Below are 14648 nucleotides of genomic sequence, written 5' to 3' on the forward strand. Positions count from 1 at the left end.
GGGATATATGTGATACACTCCGAGTTATGTGGTAACGAGATTAAAGCAAGGAAAGTAAACAAGGTAGCAAAACTGCTATCCTTGTAAGGTCATGAAAATCGTCATAAAAAATAAAGAGCAGAGGGGAATGAGACACAAAATGGGGGAAGAGACAATGACTTGATCACTTGAGAATCACGATCAAAATCACTAGTACGATGATCAGTCCAATGATGGTCATCATGCCCTTGCTCCCCTTTGACTTTTCTCTAAATCTCCCAAGGCTTCTTCGCGCCCCATCCAGCCGGCCCTGGTGTCTTTCAACGTGGCCGTCCATGTCATCCAGAAGGGCAACTTGGCCTTCCAGCTCATCTCCAATCTGGATACTCAGCTGGTGCTGGCGTCCAATTGACTCGCCCAGACGGTCCAAGTGCTCATCTTGTTCCTGCATGACCTGATTGTGATAATCATGGATTTCCTGGTTCGTAGCTTCTGAAGGGTCGAAGCTAGGCTGTGGGGAGTCAGAGTAGGGTCTAAGCAGGGCATCGCGGTTGGGGTCATGCTCTTCAGCACTGGCGGTTAAAGTGTCCGTGAAACGAACAGATTTTGAGACCGGGTGTTGCGGTGTAGGATGTTTGAGGATAGACGGAGTGCTGCTTGCACGAATGAAGTCTTCGGCCAGCTCTTCATTGTTTGGTTGGGTGGATAGGGAGGGTGCATTGTCGCCATGGAATTGACGTGAGAGGTCCTCGTACTGGGTTCGTAGGGAGCTAGTTTGCTCTTTGAAGTCGTTTGATGATCTACCAATCGTAACATTAGCTAAATATACTGTGTCTCAATGAAGTGATAAAACTTACGCATCCCCAACAGAGACCAGCCTTTGGGCTTCCCTCTCAGCCGATTCCAGACCCTCTCGCAACGACTCTAGCGAACGGGATATCTCTCCATCCTGCGCGTTGGGTTCAAGGTCAAGGGAGATTGCTCTTTGCCGCTCTAGCAGAGAGAGCTTTATATGGTCTGCCAAAAGGAAAAGCTGAGATGGGTTGCTCATGGTCGATTATCAGCCTTAGTTTCCTATATATACCCCCCAGTTTATTGTTGTCCCGACGGTCTCCGGTGTCCCGCAAAAGCGAAGTAGGCAGAGCTAGCAGTGGGCTATTAAACCAGAGTAACCGCTACTCTCGATCTCATGCTCTGTTCTATCAAAGACTGTCTATGAGATGGGTTCGTTCTGGCTGATGCCTGGCGTCTCACAAACATCTCAAACAGCCACAAAGGAGCGACCTTGGACGTCGTAATTAGCTTCGTGCACGGACCACAAGAAAGTGTTATTCGCCTTCAACATTCACATTCTTGGCGATGACTAATAAAAACCGGATAAATAATTCAGGCCCGGTTATTCGGATCATGTGATTTTACAGTCACATGTCTATGACTAAGCTTTATCACGTGAAACCTCCATCGGCTTTTGCTTTTTCTTCGCTTTTGATATCAAAAAAACAAAGTGAGCGACAGCAACCAAGTTGAAACGAGCTCCGGGTGGTTGGTCGATGTTTTGCTGCTTGTCGGAGCCAGAAATCTAGTTCCGCTGCTTTGCTTGAGCCTACCTTGCTCTGATGGCAGGCGAGGATATACTTCTGCTCCTTTGGGACTGATCCCTTCAGCTGCTCGAGCTCCCGCCGACTCTTAATTACCTGTGTATCTCGAACAACGACTCACCCCCGCTGCCCGCCCCTCGGGTTTGCATACCAGACACAGCCCTTCGCGCTTCGGAGCGCCATACTGCGCAGGACTGCAAGAATGGCGTCTAGCACCAGTGACAACTCTATAGACCTGCGAGCTCTCGAAGCCGTGTCTGAATACAACAAAAATCTCATGTGTCTCGTCTGCCATTGCCCGTTCATCACTCCCACTCGGCTACGATGCGATCACATCTTTTGCCGGTCTTGTCTGGATGATTGTATCAAATCCTCAAGCGATATGAACCAGTTCACGCAGCCAAGCGAATTTCTTTGTCCTACCTGCCGTACGCCTACAAATGCTACGTATACAACCGTGCCGCGACTTGTGGTCGCCATGTGTGATGACATATTGGTGAAGTGTCCGTACCATGCTGAAGGCTGTACTGAGACCATCCAGCGCGGCCATGCGCAAGTGCACGTAGATAAGTACTGTGAGTATCGATGGATGCCATGTCCCGATGCGCAATGCGAAAAGAAAATCCGCAAGAAGGATTTAGGCCCAGAAGATCGGTGCCTGCATACACTTGTCGACTGCGGACAATGTGGGGAGTCCGTGATGGAACTCGATTTTGAGGTTTGTACTTGCAATTACTCAGAGAATATTCGATAACCCGGAACATCAACGCTGACAGTCATTCACAGGCACATGCAACAAATCTATGTCCGCAAATAGAGATGACATGTCCTGATTGCGAGGAAGTCTACTATAAGGTCAATCAGCAAGAACACAAAGACAACTGTGTAAAGGCTACTGTACCTTGCAAGGCTTCGAAGTATGGATGTGTGGCGCGACTTCTGAAAACCGAGCTCAAGGACCATGAAGAGTCCTGCCCACTGGCCAGATTAGGCCCATACCTCGAGAGTCAAGCAGCAAGACTCGAAACCATGGATTCCACCATCCGACAGCTGAAACAACAGAATTCTTTCCTTGAAGACAGCATCGCCAGCCTACGGTCTGCAATCTCACAGACAAATTCACGACCTCCATCAAGAGTACAATTAACATCCAACTCCGGGACTGAAAATGCTAATCTTCCAGTACCTGAGCTGAATCGGAGTGTTTCTCCGTCAAGGGATGCCCTTGCATCCTCGCCTACGATCAACTCCTCGGCTCCTTACCATAACAACACTACAACTTACCTCCTATCCATCCACGAGGCACTGCGAGAAGAAGTATTACAACTTACCTCGACAGTTGCAGACCTCGAGGCTCGTACAAATATATCAATGATGAATGACACCCTCCGTGTGAGGGAAGATATGGCTCATCTCACAGCAGGGCTGAACACGGTCAGAATGCAGGTCCACTTACTCATGAATTCCCGGATACATCAAAGTCAGAGAACGCCAATAAATGCTCGCCCCAGTAGCAGTAGCAATGGAGCAGGGATGGATGGGGCCTCTGGACAGACCCGGATGCCTTCCACCGCCGGACCAGAGCCGCGAGGCAGACGCCCAAGTGACAGTGGCTGGGAAGGGACGAAACTATAAGCACGAACGCTTCTGTTTATCAACGAATCATGGGTATTTATGACTTTTTTACTTCACTTCAACTTCGTTTCTGGTTGACCGGCGCAGGGTGCTAGTCCCATATATATATGACTTCATGAACACAGGGAATTGCGCATTCACGCACATACTTTAATTGTATTATACTATACCTCTTATTCCCGTAATGTTTTAATAGCAAATGCATAGCAAACAGGGCTTCGCCATCTTATCTATACACAATACTAAATCGTCAGGTCTCCCATCTTTGGACGTAAATAGCGATCTTCAAAAGATCGACAAGACGAGCCGAGCCCGCATCTGGGGTGAAAATAAGCTTATATCCTCCAGTTGGTCTGTGTGGTGTTATTCTCAGAGCGATAATGAGGCAGTGGAATTAATCGTCAAGACTTGAGACTGTAGCCCAGTGTAGAATACACTGTCGTGAATATGATGTGCCGGTCTTTTGAGTGGCCTGTTACCAAACTGGAACTCTTTCAGGAGAGGCACTTGAATACCCAAACTTGGCGGAGATTTTTAAACTGGCAACCCAGTCGATGTCTGCTATTATGTCTTTCCATGCTGAAATCCAGAATTCCGTTGATATCCCATAGACATTCCCTATCAGTGGGAGCTTTCATATATATACCCTGAATGACTAGACATTTTTCAACCAACATAACAGGTCTAGCCCGAGACAATTTTCAAAAACCCATCCATCCCCTTACAAAGCCAACGCCGCACCGAAAACAGCGGCACCACCAAGAAGAGCCAGGTTAGGCATACCAGTTGCCTTAGGGCCGCTGTTTGGCTTGCCAGTACCACTTGGGCCACCAGTGCCGCTGGTTTGGGTGGCCTTTGGCAGCTTTTCAGCTCCAGCGGTGATGGTGACGGGAACGTAAGTGACTTCTGATGCTGGATAGGTGGTAGTTTCTACCATGTTAGTGCTGAAGCTCGCTATCGCCGTAGAGAAGGATACGCTGCAGGTGGCAGCTTCGTGAATAGTACAGCCGCCATGAATGGTTCTAGTTTCAACCGTCAGCATGCTACAATCAACTGGGCCCCGTTATCCTAGTAAAGTACAGAACAACATACCCAGTCATGCCTTCATCAGTGTTGACCTCGTTGTACTCAAGCAGAGTCGTGCCGCCAACAGTGAAGGTCTGGAGCATGTCTGCTTCGCATGAATGCCGCGAAACGAAGTTGATACAGACAGCAACGGTGGTCAATGGCTCTTTCTAGAGACAAATCAGCCAGTCATGTTCATGTGTATCGTTCTTCCTCTTGCACCGTTAAGAGGGGAATATTACCACGCTGACCACCGATGCATCTGCAAGTGGTGTTACAATGGGGCCGTCAGTTGGCCGCGCTGTGTTGGGAAAGAATATCGAGATCGTAGGAGACGGGCTGCCGGACTGTGTGGTGCTGGCTGGAGCGGACGAAGAGGAGGCAGCGGCAGCGAGGCCGAGATGCACAAGGGCAGATAGAACAGATTTGAGCATCATGGTGAATAAGTTATCTAGATTGACTGCCTCGACTGATAGAGAGTAGATAATCGACAGCGGCGAAAATAGCAAGCAAGCAGACACTGGACCTGGAGCAGCGAATGCAACGGAACCAGCGGCCACGAGCGCCTCCTTATATAGCTGATCCTTCAAGAGAGAAACTACGGAAGCAAAAGTACACCACCCAGGGGCATCGGCGAGCTCTCCCTCGAGCCATAGCCGTTAGAAGAGTCCATGCACGCCCCATGTAAGACGCTAAATGGTTGACTAGACCAGACGTTGCAACGAGCCGAGGGTTTCAAAGCTCTCTGGGAGCGGAATCGTGATTGAAAGGAGCATCGGGTGTGAGACGCATTATTAAAATCCAGTTGAAAAGAAGTAGTTAACTTCCTTCGCGATGAAACGATTCGAGTAGAAGAATCCTATCCTCGGCCCCACAGCCTAAAGCGCGATAACTCCCTGACGAGTTAACCAGTGAGTTCGCTGCTTAACCAACCAGCTGTGAGAAGACCTCTAGCGCTCTCGCTAAGGAAGATCCGGACCAGGGTACAGTGATGGCAGAGAGAACAGGCCATGCAAGTTGAATTTCATTCCTTTCACGCAGTAGTGCAACGTCAAATCCCTGCTCATTTCAATTGGACGTGTACATCATTATTGGCAGCTTAGCTTTGTCTGGGGAAGTTTGGCTGTTGTTACATGAGACTGGGCATCAACCCCTTTCAGCCTCAGAGGCTGGTCGTTTTCTTATGGGGTCCTCTGTTTTCCGCGGTCCAGCTCGGGCATCGGTTTCCGTCTGGTTTCGGACGAAATCTAAAGTGTTAGCGAGTTTATCGAGCTATGTACATGCAAGCTTTCCCTTTGTGAGGGGCTGTCTCATATCAGCTTTGACTAGTACTGATGCGAATGGCCGTAGCCGCTGTTGTGGCCTGGACCATAGTAGTAATCGTATGTGTGGGCACCCTCGCTCGGGGGTTCATATACTGGATTACCTTCTCTCTGCTGGTGATAGTGTTCGTAGCCAGCTGGTGGTGGCATATCAGGTTGAGGTGTTGTGCTTCGTGATGCCGGATGTTCCTCTGGCGCGATACCCCTGCTGGTCTCATCACCTATGTCCCTTGTTCGGCCCCCTGATCCTGATAAGAATCCTCCTATTTTGCCTATATTGGATGCGCCTGGGATGGGCAGATGAGACAGCTTATCCCATGGAATAGATGATGCTGCAGACCCTGCGTTTGAGTGGCCTGCCCCGTGGTGTGAAGAATTGCCAGCAAGACCTGCCAGGGCTGACAGGCCCGGTATGTTTGATAGTGGATTACTGCTATGATGAGAACTGCCACCACCCTGATGAGGGTACGACTGCTGGCCATAGTGAGGTGAGTTGTAGCTTTGATGTTGCTGTTGCTGTTGATATGGCGGCTGATAGCCATGGGCCCCTCCATGCATTGGCTGCTGACCATATCCGTGCCCAGATCCATGCCCAGATCCATGCCCAGATCCATGTCCGTGACCACCCCCTTGCAGATGGGGGTTGCCGCCAGTATGGTTTTTGCCTTCTCTCACGCTCTGTGCGTTCAAGATCGTATCTAGACTGGCACCACCATCACGTCTCGAGCGAGCCCAGTTCTGTACAGCCTCAAACATCGTCCGATGAGCTTCGTTGTTCATGTCTCGAAGCGCTGGGTGGTGAAATACCCTCATACAATCCGCGAGGACATCATCGACTGGGATATCGACGTGCTGCCATGCATATAACACTCGAGGCACTACATATTTGAGAATGGCGGCCGCAACATGTCCAGCGGGCTCATTAAGGATGTTGGAGAAGTGATCCTTTGAAAGCAGGGAGTGAGTTGGATCAGTACAGTTTGGATCCGTCCATGGTTCGTACTGATGCTGTTCGGAGGTGCTGATAACTCCAGATGACCCAGTTTGCAGTTGTGACGTTGCTACTTTGATAAGAGGTCTGACGAAGGGAGACAGCAACGAAAAGATAAACACGCTGAGCGTATCTGTAATCTTTTCGACAAGGGACTCGAGGCCAGGAATCTTCGATACAACAGAAGAGATTCTCCTCACGACATTGTCTCTGAAGACAAGAATCGGATATATTTGGGAAATAACCTTCTGTGGGTCGACACTGGGCAATCCTCCCGGCCCAGCCCGAGATGTCTGATCGTATCCCCCCGCTGCACCATACGCCTGTGTCTGTCCGTCGTCGAGACCTCTAGAGGCACCTCCGTATCCGTAGCCTGCATTGCTGTTTGCCTGAGCCTGGGCTTGCGAGCTAGCCTTCAGCTTCTCAGCTTCAGCAATCAAATCACCCATGCCAGGGACCTTGGACAGCAAGCTTGTCAGGGCGTTCACTGAGCCTGTGGTAGCACCGCCCACCTCTGCATTCTCAAGCGTAGTGTCCAACTCGCTGATCTCAGATTGCGTAACATGGTCCGAGGCTTCACCCAGTACTGAGTGGAGGAAATCCACCATTCCAAAAGTACCTGTTACTAATGGGAAGATGTGTTTTCCTTTGATGTTCATCATCGTGTTTGTTCCCGTGTGAGGGAAGACATTGAGCATGCCCATCTCGCGCAGAGCTAGTTCGCAGTAATTCGTATGAGCACCAAAGTCCTCAAGAGTATGCAAGCCTTGACCCAGACAGCGCAGGGCCTCGTACAGGTCTTCATCATTACCCCTGCGTAGGTGGCCTCCATTGATGTACTGTCGAGCAAAGTGGATGCTACGGGAGAAGCTGTACTTGACATAGGCAGCACTCGTAGCCCAATTGCCTCGTTCATTGGCAATGTAATTTTTCATACCAGTTTCATGGTCGATTTCAAGCTCCACTCGTTGGACAGGTCCGCGTAAACGTGGATCATACTGTCTTGCATCTGCATCGTCTGCGTATCCCTTTGGATTACTATAAACCAAGAATCAGCAAGGTACCTAGCGGCGGACCGGGTTATGATCAATACGACATACTCAATGTGCTCTTCTGGTCGATACACTCCAAGCCTCTCAGAGGTAACTTCAAACTCTGCCGTAGCATATCCAAAAGTCATAAAAGACAAGACCCACACAAGGACACGGACACTGTCAGCCGGGACATTCTTCAGAGTCCCGACATCGACAGCTTGCGAGCTACACCAACAGCCATGTCAGTTATACCATGTAACATATAGAGCGTGTGTAGACTGCCTCATAGCTGAGATGTAACTAGCATGTCAGGGGAACTCACTAATATCTTAACCAGTTACCAAAATAGACCCTCTTCACCATATTGGCGGTCCATTTATGGCCCTTGATGAATGCAAGGGTCTTGATGACATCTTCGATATCTCCATGACGCCAATTCTTGCCTTCGACGGCTGAAACAGAAGCAATATCTAGTAGTTTTGCATGTCTTCGTCAATATAATGTACACCAACCGAATTGATGCGGGACCGGAGTACCCAGGAACACAACCAGGGGTATTCTCCGAGCTTTCTTGGGGTCTCTCTCTATTGCTCGTGTAACACGGCAGGGATAATAGCTTACTTCCAGCTCCAAATGCTTCTACCCTCGCCGGCAAGACGACGAGTAGGAGAGCAATAAGCAAAATAGTGGTGGTGGGGTTGAAGCCCATCGTCAGGTCAGCTTTGAACACAGCTGTTTGCCCGCCAATAGAAGATAATATCGAAGCCGAGAAGAATTAAAGCGGATAAATGAAGAAGATCGTTGCCAGCTGCAGCTCGTGAAGCTATCCAAATGTCCCGTTCGCTGTAGGGCGTGTGTATCCTCGAGTTATGGTGCTGTTCGATGCAGGCTGAAGCTGTTGCTTGTACCTTTATCCCGCCCTCCGACGCCACCACAAACGGCGCTAGGGCGTTTAATGTGGCTGAGTCGGGCGTTGATTGGCCATAAATTCATTATGCAATTAACGGCCTATTCCCATTGGTTGAATTGCTTATTCGCTGACTATTTTCTTTTTTATTTCTGCCTGAATCCGGCCAAATCAACGACATCGACAACTGCAGCCACAGTCGAGCAACCCGCAGCAGGTTCGAGATGTATCTTGGAGACGAGCAACGGGAGTCACTGTTCACAGCGTGAGACCAGGTGTCTGCTGTGCATAAACAATGTCAGCGTATCTCGGCCTTGAATCATTAACGCGATACCCCAGCCAATACCATGGCTTTAGAGAGAGCAGGCAGAAGTGAGAGGCAATGCATCCAAGATCTTGGACTGATGACTTCGCCAGCTTGCATTTGGCAAGGCTGCAGATCAACCCTGGCATGGAGAACAACTCGCTCCATACGATACTCGGGGTCTAATGTCGATCATTTTAGTTCTGGTGCGACAAATCCACCTTATTTAGCATTGAACATCGCACATTGGAGATTTCTCTACGAGAATTCCAAAAGCTGAACAGTACTTCGTACGCCTTATGCTCTGCAACCAGTATACGAGATAGATGTTTCATTTTTCTGGATACCAAGATCATGCGAATAATGGGAATAGCAGTACATTTGCTCACAACGCCAAGCTGTCAGCAAGATTGCTTTATTGTCTGACCACAGAGCTTTCCACAATAACATAGCCTTCTGGACACGGAATGCTCTCGTTTTCTCCGCCCTTGACATCATTTGCACTCTCCAGTCATGCATATTATTACCGCTTTGACCGGTTGATGCATAATGAGCAAGAAAAACAAGGACGGATGTCAGAAGTTTTGCCCGAAAGGGTATGTTCAGCTTCGTTTTAGACCAACGAAGTCATTGGAGCAAGTCTTGTCATATCCAACGATTTTGCATACCCGATGACAGAGAGAGATATCAGGCTAAAAGGGCGTTCTCGAAAAACATAAATACCCCCTTCCCTCCCGCCCTCGACGACTTCCATTTCAACAGCAAAGAATTTCAATTATCCAGCTAACTCTTCACTACAACCCTTCATTTTAAAGCCTTTCAGCTTCAAATCCCCCAACAAACAATCAAAATGCAGTTCACCAAGCTCGCCACCGTCCTCATTGTCTCCCTTATGGGAAGCGCTGCCATTGCCGCTCCACCAGTTGACAATGCTCCCGCTGCTGCAGCCGACGAGGTTGCCGCCGAGAACCTTGGGAAGCGCGGCTTCGGCTGCCCATTGAACGAGAGAGAGTGCCATGCTCACGTAAGTTAATCTCTTTGCCCTTCGGCCTTGTAGGTCTTGGGCTGACGGATATATATAGTGCCTTTCCATTGGCCGCAAGTTTGGCTACTGTGGTGGTAGCCTGCGCCTGTGAGTGAAACTCTTTCTTTCATATTCATTAAATGTATACTAACATCATATAGCACCTGCATCTGCGGCAAGGAGTAAATAACGACAACTCATATCTCCACGCCTGATATCCTCGATACATAAAATAGCAAATGATACACCGTATCGCAAACGGGTTCCGAACGGCCAGCTGTTACAATATCTGGGAAATAGAAGGAATTATGGAAGGCCGATAGTTATCTGCTTGTCGTTGGCTACTACCTTTACTCTTGTTCTCCTTTCTCTGTCACTCTTTAATTTCACTCGCGGTATACCTAGGTAGCTTGATCAACTACTGTCTTTTTATTTTATTTCCTCCAGTCCAGACTGCTAGTTACCAGACCGTCCGAATTCTCCTGAAAAGTCGAATCTACCGACTGTTTAATCATTTAAGAGGACCTTCGCGGCGATTCTAACACAGAGACCTCGTGAGTAATGGTACGATGTGGATAATTGCGTATAATAACGGCTATTATAGTAAACTAGTTATCATCCGAGAAATATAGCGAACACTCCTATAACTATCCACCAACTAGCCATAAACAAGTGAGACATCCATGATAGCGGCAAAAGGCCACGGAAGACGGACAAAAGTCGACATTTCATCATCACTCGAGTCGCCAATGGCCCAATGTAGCTGTCGCTTTGGCTGCGTATAGTCACCAGACATCACAATAAGGCCCTGTGCCACCTTTAGGCCGCATAATGCATGTATCTACCAAAAGTTGCAAGCAGTAATTGAACAACAATTGGCATCTCTGGGCGCTTCTCAAATCTCCATCGATCGCCCCCCCTCGGGAGAAAAAGGGAGCATCGCCGCCGAACCACTGATTGGCTCGCGTAACTTGACAAACTAACCAAATGGCCAACCAATTTGATTATTCAACGTTGGTGCTATATGCACGCGAACCCGGGCGAGCCAGGAATCCTGCGAAGGGTGATAAGCATCCAGATAGCGCTGTATTACCATCCCAGGCGAACCGAGGGTTGAATTGGCGGTTATTTAATAATTTAACGCGTCGGCAGAGATAAATTCACTAGTCAACCAAAGAAGTTGGTTAGCCCGTTTTGAAACAAAGCCTGTTCACCGGAGCCATCCTTATTATAACAGCGAGGTACCAAATTAACCAACTCGCACCCCCTTGCGTTTCGTCTCATGTTGGTCTCTTAACCTGCCTCTTCTTTCAGCGCTCGAGTGTTGGCCAGGTCAATTGTCATGCCACCTCCCAGCTCGGCTGCCGCATCGCCGTCTCTACCAAACATGAGCGCCGACCAAGGCTCTGCCTCCCCGGCCGCCTCTGGTGTCCGCAAGCGAGGGAAGAGGGGCAAGTATTCGAGATGGAAGAACGAGGAAGAGAGGCTCTTCCGGCTCAGGACTCAATACCCTACTATGACATGGAAGGAGTTTCATCGGGTTAATATCCCCCAAGTGACCAGTCTTCATATTAATTCTTTTTTTTTTTTTTTTTTTCTTTTGAGCGCGGCCCTTCGTTCATCAATTGGTTTTGAAACTGATGATTTTGATACCAAATTTAGCGATTCTACAGTCATTACACACCCAGCCCGGGAGTGATATCATCAAAATACAATGTAAGTGTCGGTCTTTTCATCATTTTTGGCTGATGACCAATGGCTAATTTTGATGGATGCAGCATTTGTTGAAAGCCGGCTTTACGCTGCCCGAGGTTAGTTGTCTCATCATTTTCACTATCTCTTTAATTTTTTTCCTCTCGGGTTGAGCGCAAAAATGTTAAAAGATTGTCATTTAGACGGTGTTTCCTCCAAGGGATTATACTCCTACTCCCAGCGGGAATTCCATCTATAGCGACGATGATGCTGCTACGCACATTTCCTTTGAAGCGGGCAGCCCCAGCGGCCACAGATTAGACTATTTTGACAGACACTCAGCCAGTGAATTAAGGCTACGAGACCAGAACCAGGCGTCTCTGCCACTAAGGAATCATAGCACGCCGAGGTCTGAGGACAGCGATAGCGACTTTTCCGACTCAGGCCACAGGAACGGCGACAGGTCGAGTAGTAATAGACAGCCCCGAAAACCTCGGGGTGGCGGAGCATTTGCTAGCGTCAACGGCGGGTCGGGGTCATCCCATGCAGAGAGATTGCAGGCCGAGAAGAAGCTAAGAGACGTGGAAGAGACCGCCAGAGAGGTCAGGGCCGCCTGGGAAGAGGTCCGGGAAGCAATCCGCGACGTCATGTTTGTCGAGCAATGGGACAGAGGCGGAATGGGGCCCAAAACGTCCTCGCTGGAGACCTCCATCGACCGGCTCATCGAGAAATCAGCGACCAGCAAGCCTGCGTCTTCGACACATTCTTAATCTATATTGATACCATAATATGTATGTAACTAGTTTTCTTCACATTTCTTCGTGCGGAGCGTTTTATGTTAATCGACCAAATTTCCCGGTCAAATCGCAATTCGGTTGACCAAATTTTCAATCAAATTCGGCGTTTTGCGACTCTACGTCTCAAAAACATTGCCCAGACTGTAACTAGCTATCAAATCTCCCCTGTTTTATCGCTTCTACGCCTGTCTAGCTACAGAACCAAACATAAATACGTCCACACTCGGGACTCCCCGAGCATGATATCTCCTCCTCCCCCCCCCCTTTTTTTTAAATTTGAAATCTGTTCATCTTCGGCCCCTGTGAAAAGTGTTGATCATGTGACCGACCAAAGGGAAAAAAATAAAGAAAGAAAAAAAAAAAAAGAAAAGAAAAAGAAAAAAAAAACATCGCAAGAAAAGAAATCAACGACAAGCTGCATAAACAACAACGCGGTCACAGTCACATCGCCGGCTCAAGTGCTCTCGGTTCGTGTCCTTGCGTACCAGGCAGAGCGCCCTTGGCATATCCCGAGCTCCTTCGGCGTCCCTTGCGCGGCTGCTGGACTGTGGATTGAAAAGACCTAGTACCGACGTACGGAGTACAGAGACAAGGGATGATGGACTCTCCGGCGCCACAGCAGTCTGCAACCGCGAGCGGCAGCGGGAAGAAGCAGCGCGGCGAGCGATGGGGCGAGCAGGAGGATGCGAGATTTGTAAATCTCAGGATTGAGAATCCAGACATGTCGTGGGAAGAATTTCAAAGGGTTCATATCCCCTACCCAGCTGCGCAAGGTTAGCTGTCCGGGTGTATCGTCCAGTTAATACTAACTAATATGGCCTTTTCTTCCCGGCTCTGTAGAAATTCTTCCCCCATCGCACCACAGCAGCTCTACTTTGGAGGCATTCGACCGTTAGTGCCCGGGTTTCTCGCTTTTTCTACCCTTATCAGAGCTTTCTTCCATCTTGATCGCTTTGATCGAAAACGTGTATGGTCCATATTGGTCTAACGTTGCCCCAAAAAAACAGGTCCTGAGAGCGAGGATTGAACAGAAAAAAGCATCTACTAGAGAGGCTGCAGCTGGTGCGGTTAGTGTCATCTGTGAATCTCCGAGAGTCAGTTGAATTCGGGGGCTGACAATTGTGAATGTGCAAAGGCATCATCCTTCCAAGATCGCGAGACCCTTTCTCCATTCACCGAGAGCGAAGACGACTCGGCAAGCCACGTCTCGTATGAAGGCGGCCGTTCACTTCGTCACCGACGCGATTACGCAGATAAGCCAGGGGATGAACCAAGCTCGAAAAGACGGCGAACTCTCCCTGCCAGGACTCGCCGTCGACCCGTCCGTTTAGGCTACGAAGACGATGCCATGGCTGAAGACGATGGACTAGCTAAGCTTCTTGACTTAGTCACCGCGGAAGATTTTACCAAAATACACCAGCGAGCGAAGGCCTGTCTCTCAGAGACCAAACGAGCTGAAAATGCGCTACGCCAGAATGCTGAGCTGGAGCGTCGATTGAAAGAGGCAGAAGCCGAGCTCCGAGAACTTACTGAGCGGGCAAAAAAGGACTCTAAAAAGACCGAGCAGGAGATAGAGGACCGAAAAGATATAAAGTATGAAGGCCTCGAGGTCGAGCTTACGGGAATGGATGAGGAGTCCAAAGCCAAGGTCAGAACCTCCTGGGAGATCATCAAATCCAAAGTCCGCGACACGTTTACCCTTCGACAATGGGATGAGGCCGGCATGGGTCCAGCAGTGAATACAGTCCAGCAAGTTATTGACAAGCTCATGGAAACATCAGCGGCAACAGCACCGAACGGGCATCCCGGAGAAGATGTTGGCACCACCAGCCAAAAATCCCCTACGATGGGAAATTGATAATTGAATTCTGCTTCCCTTGTTCAGGTTTTCCTACTTTTTCTTGGTTTCCGGAGTATAATTGGTTTAGATTCTTTCAGCAAGCAAGTTGGTTGTTGGGATGAGCGTCCAGGCATCAGTCTCTTGTTGGAGGCGATTAGTTGTATATATATATAATTCAGTGATATCACACGCACAACCCCCTTATTTTGAATTGGAATAACGGAATTTCGGAGCTTTCCCCCTCGATGACCGCCCGACGAAATTCTGGACAAGTACAGGCATCCTCTCCCATCCTTCGAGTATAAACTCCGCTGGGCGGGAAGGTTAAGCGAGCTGAGGCTCAAGTCGCATCCCCACGCCCTATCATCACCACGGACAACGGCCCAAAACTGGGCCACTCCAGGCTGCCATGCCGTCTCCTCCATCCTTCGCTAACCTCCTGCTGCCTTCTTACGCGTTA

General features: G+C 49.1%; 6 protein-coding genes across 6 annotated transcripts; 3 read left to right on the forward strand and 3 right to left on the reverse strand.

Moving 5' to 3' along the window:
- Positions 1-163: 163 nt before the first annotated feature.
- Positions 164-1030, reverse strand: TRV_02667 (uncharacterized protein; the record flags this gene model as incomplete). Its single annotated transcript, XM_003023158.1, has 2 exons — positions 164-779; positions 837-1030. 2 exons carry the CDS (start codon positions 1028-1030, stop codon positions 164-166), a joined length of 810 nt encoding a protein of 269 aa, XP_003023204.1.
- A 1366-nt stretch (positions 1031-2396) lies between these two features.
- TRV_02668 (TRAF-like signal transducer, putative) lies at positions 2397-3212 on the forward strand (the record flags this gene model as incomplete). Its single annotated transcript, XM_003023159.1, has 1 exon — positions 2397-3212. One exon carries the CDS (start codon positions 2397-2399, stop codon positions 3210-3212), a length of 816 nt encoding a protein of 271 aa, XP_003023205.1.
- Positions 3213-3687: 475 nt separating this feature from the next.
- On the reverse strand, positions 3688-4714 carry TRV_02669 (GPI anchored cell wall protein, putative; the record flags this gene model as incomplete). The annotated part of the gene is made up of 4 exons (XM_003023160.1): positions 3688-3830; positions 3954-4255; positions 4305-4447; positions 4520-4714. 4 exons carry the CDS (start codon positions 4712-4714, stop codon positions 3688-3690), a joined length of 783 nt encoding a protein of 260 aa, XP_003023206.1.
- Positions 4715-5423: 709 nt separating this feature from the next.
- On the reverse strand, positions 5424-8333 carry TRV_02670 (uncharacterized protein; the record flags this gene model as incomplete). Its single annotated transcript, XM_003023161.1, has 5 exons — positions 5424-5524; positions 5704-7628; positions 7691-7849; positions 7947-8094; positions 8246-8333. The coding sequence occupies 5 exons, from the start codon at positions 8331-8333 to the stop codon at positions 5424-5426; spliced, it is 2421 nt and encodes an 806-aa protein (XP_003023207.1).
- Positions 8334-9685: 1352 nt separating this feature from the next.
- Positions 9686-9971, forward strand: TRV_02671 (uncharacterized protein; the record flags this gene model as incomplete). Its single annotated transcript, XM_003023162.1, has 2 exons — positions 9686-9859; positions 9918-9971. 2 exons carry the CDS (start codon positions 9686-9688, stop codon positions 9969-9971), a joined length of 228 nt encoding a protein of 75 aa, XP_003023208.1.
- A 2975-nt stretch (positions 9972-12946) lies between these two features.
- TRV_02672 (uncharacterized protein) lies at positions 12947-14206 on the forward strand (the record flags this gene model as incomplete). The annotated part of the gene is made up of 3 exons (XM_003023163.1): positions 12947-13121; positions 13279-13415; positions 13484-14206. 3 exons carry the CDS (start codon positions 12947-12949, stop codon positions 14204-14206), a joined length of 1035 nt encoding a protein of 344 aa, XP_003023209.1.
- Between the last annotated feature and the right edge of the window lie 442 nt (positions 14207-14648).

This window comes from Trichophyton verrucosum (genome assembly GCF_000151505.1).
Source record: "Trichophyton verrucosum HKI 0517 chromosome Unknown contig00232_1.f1.exp, whole genome shotgun sequence".
NCBI lineage: Eukaryota > Fungi > Ascomycota > Eurotiomycetes > Onygenales > Arthrodermataceae > Trichophyton > Trichophyton verrucosum.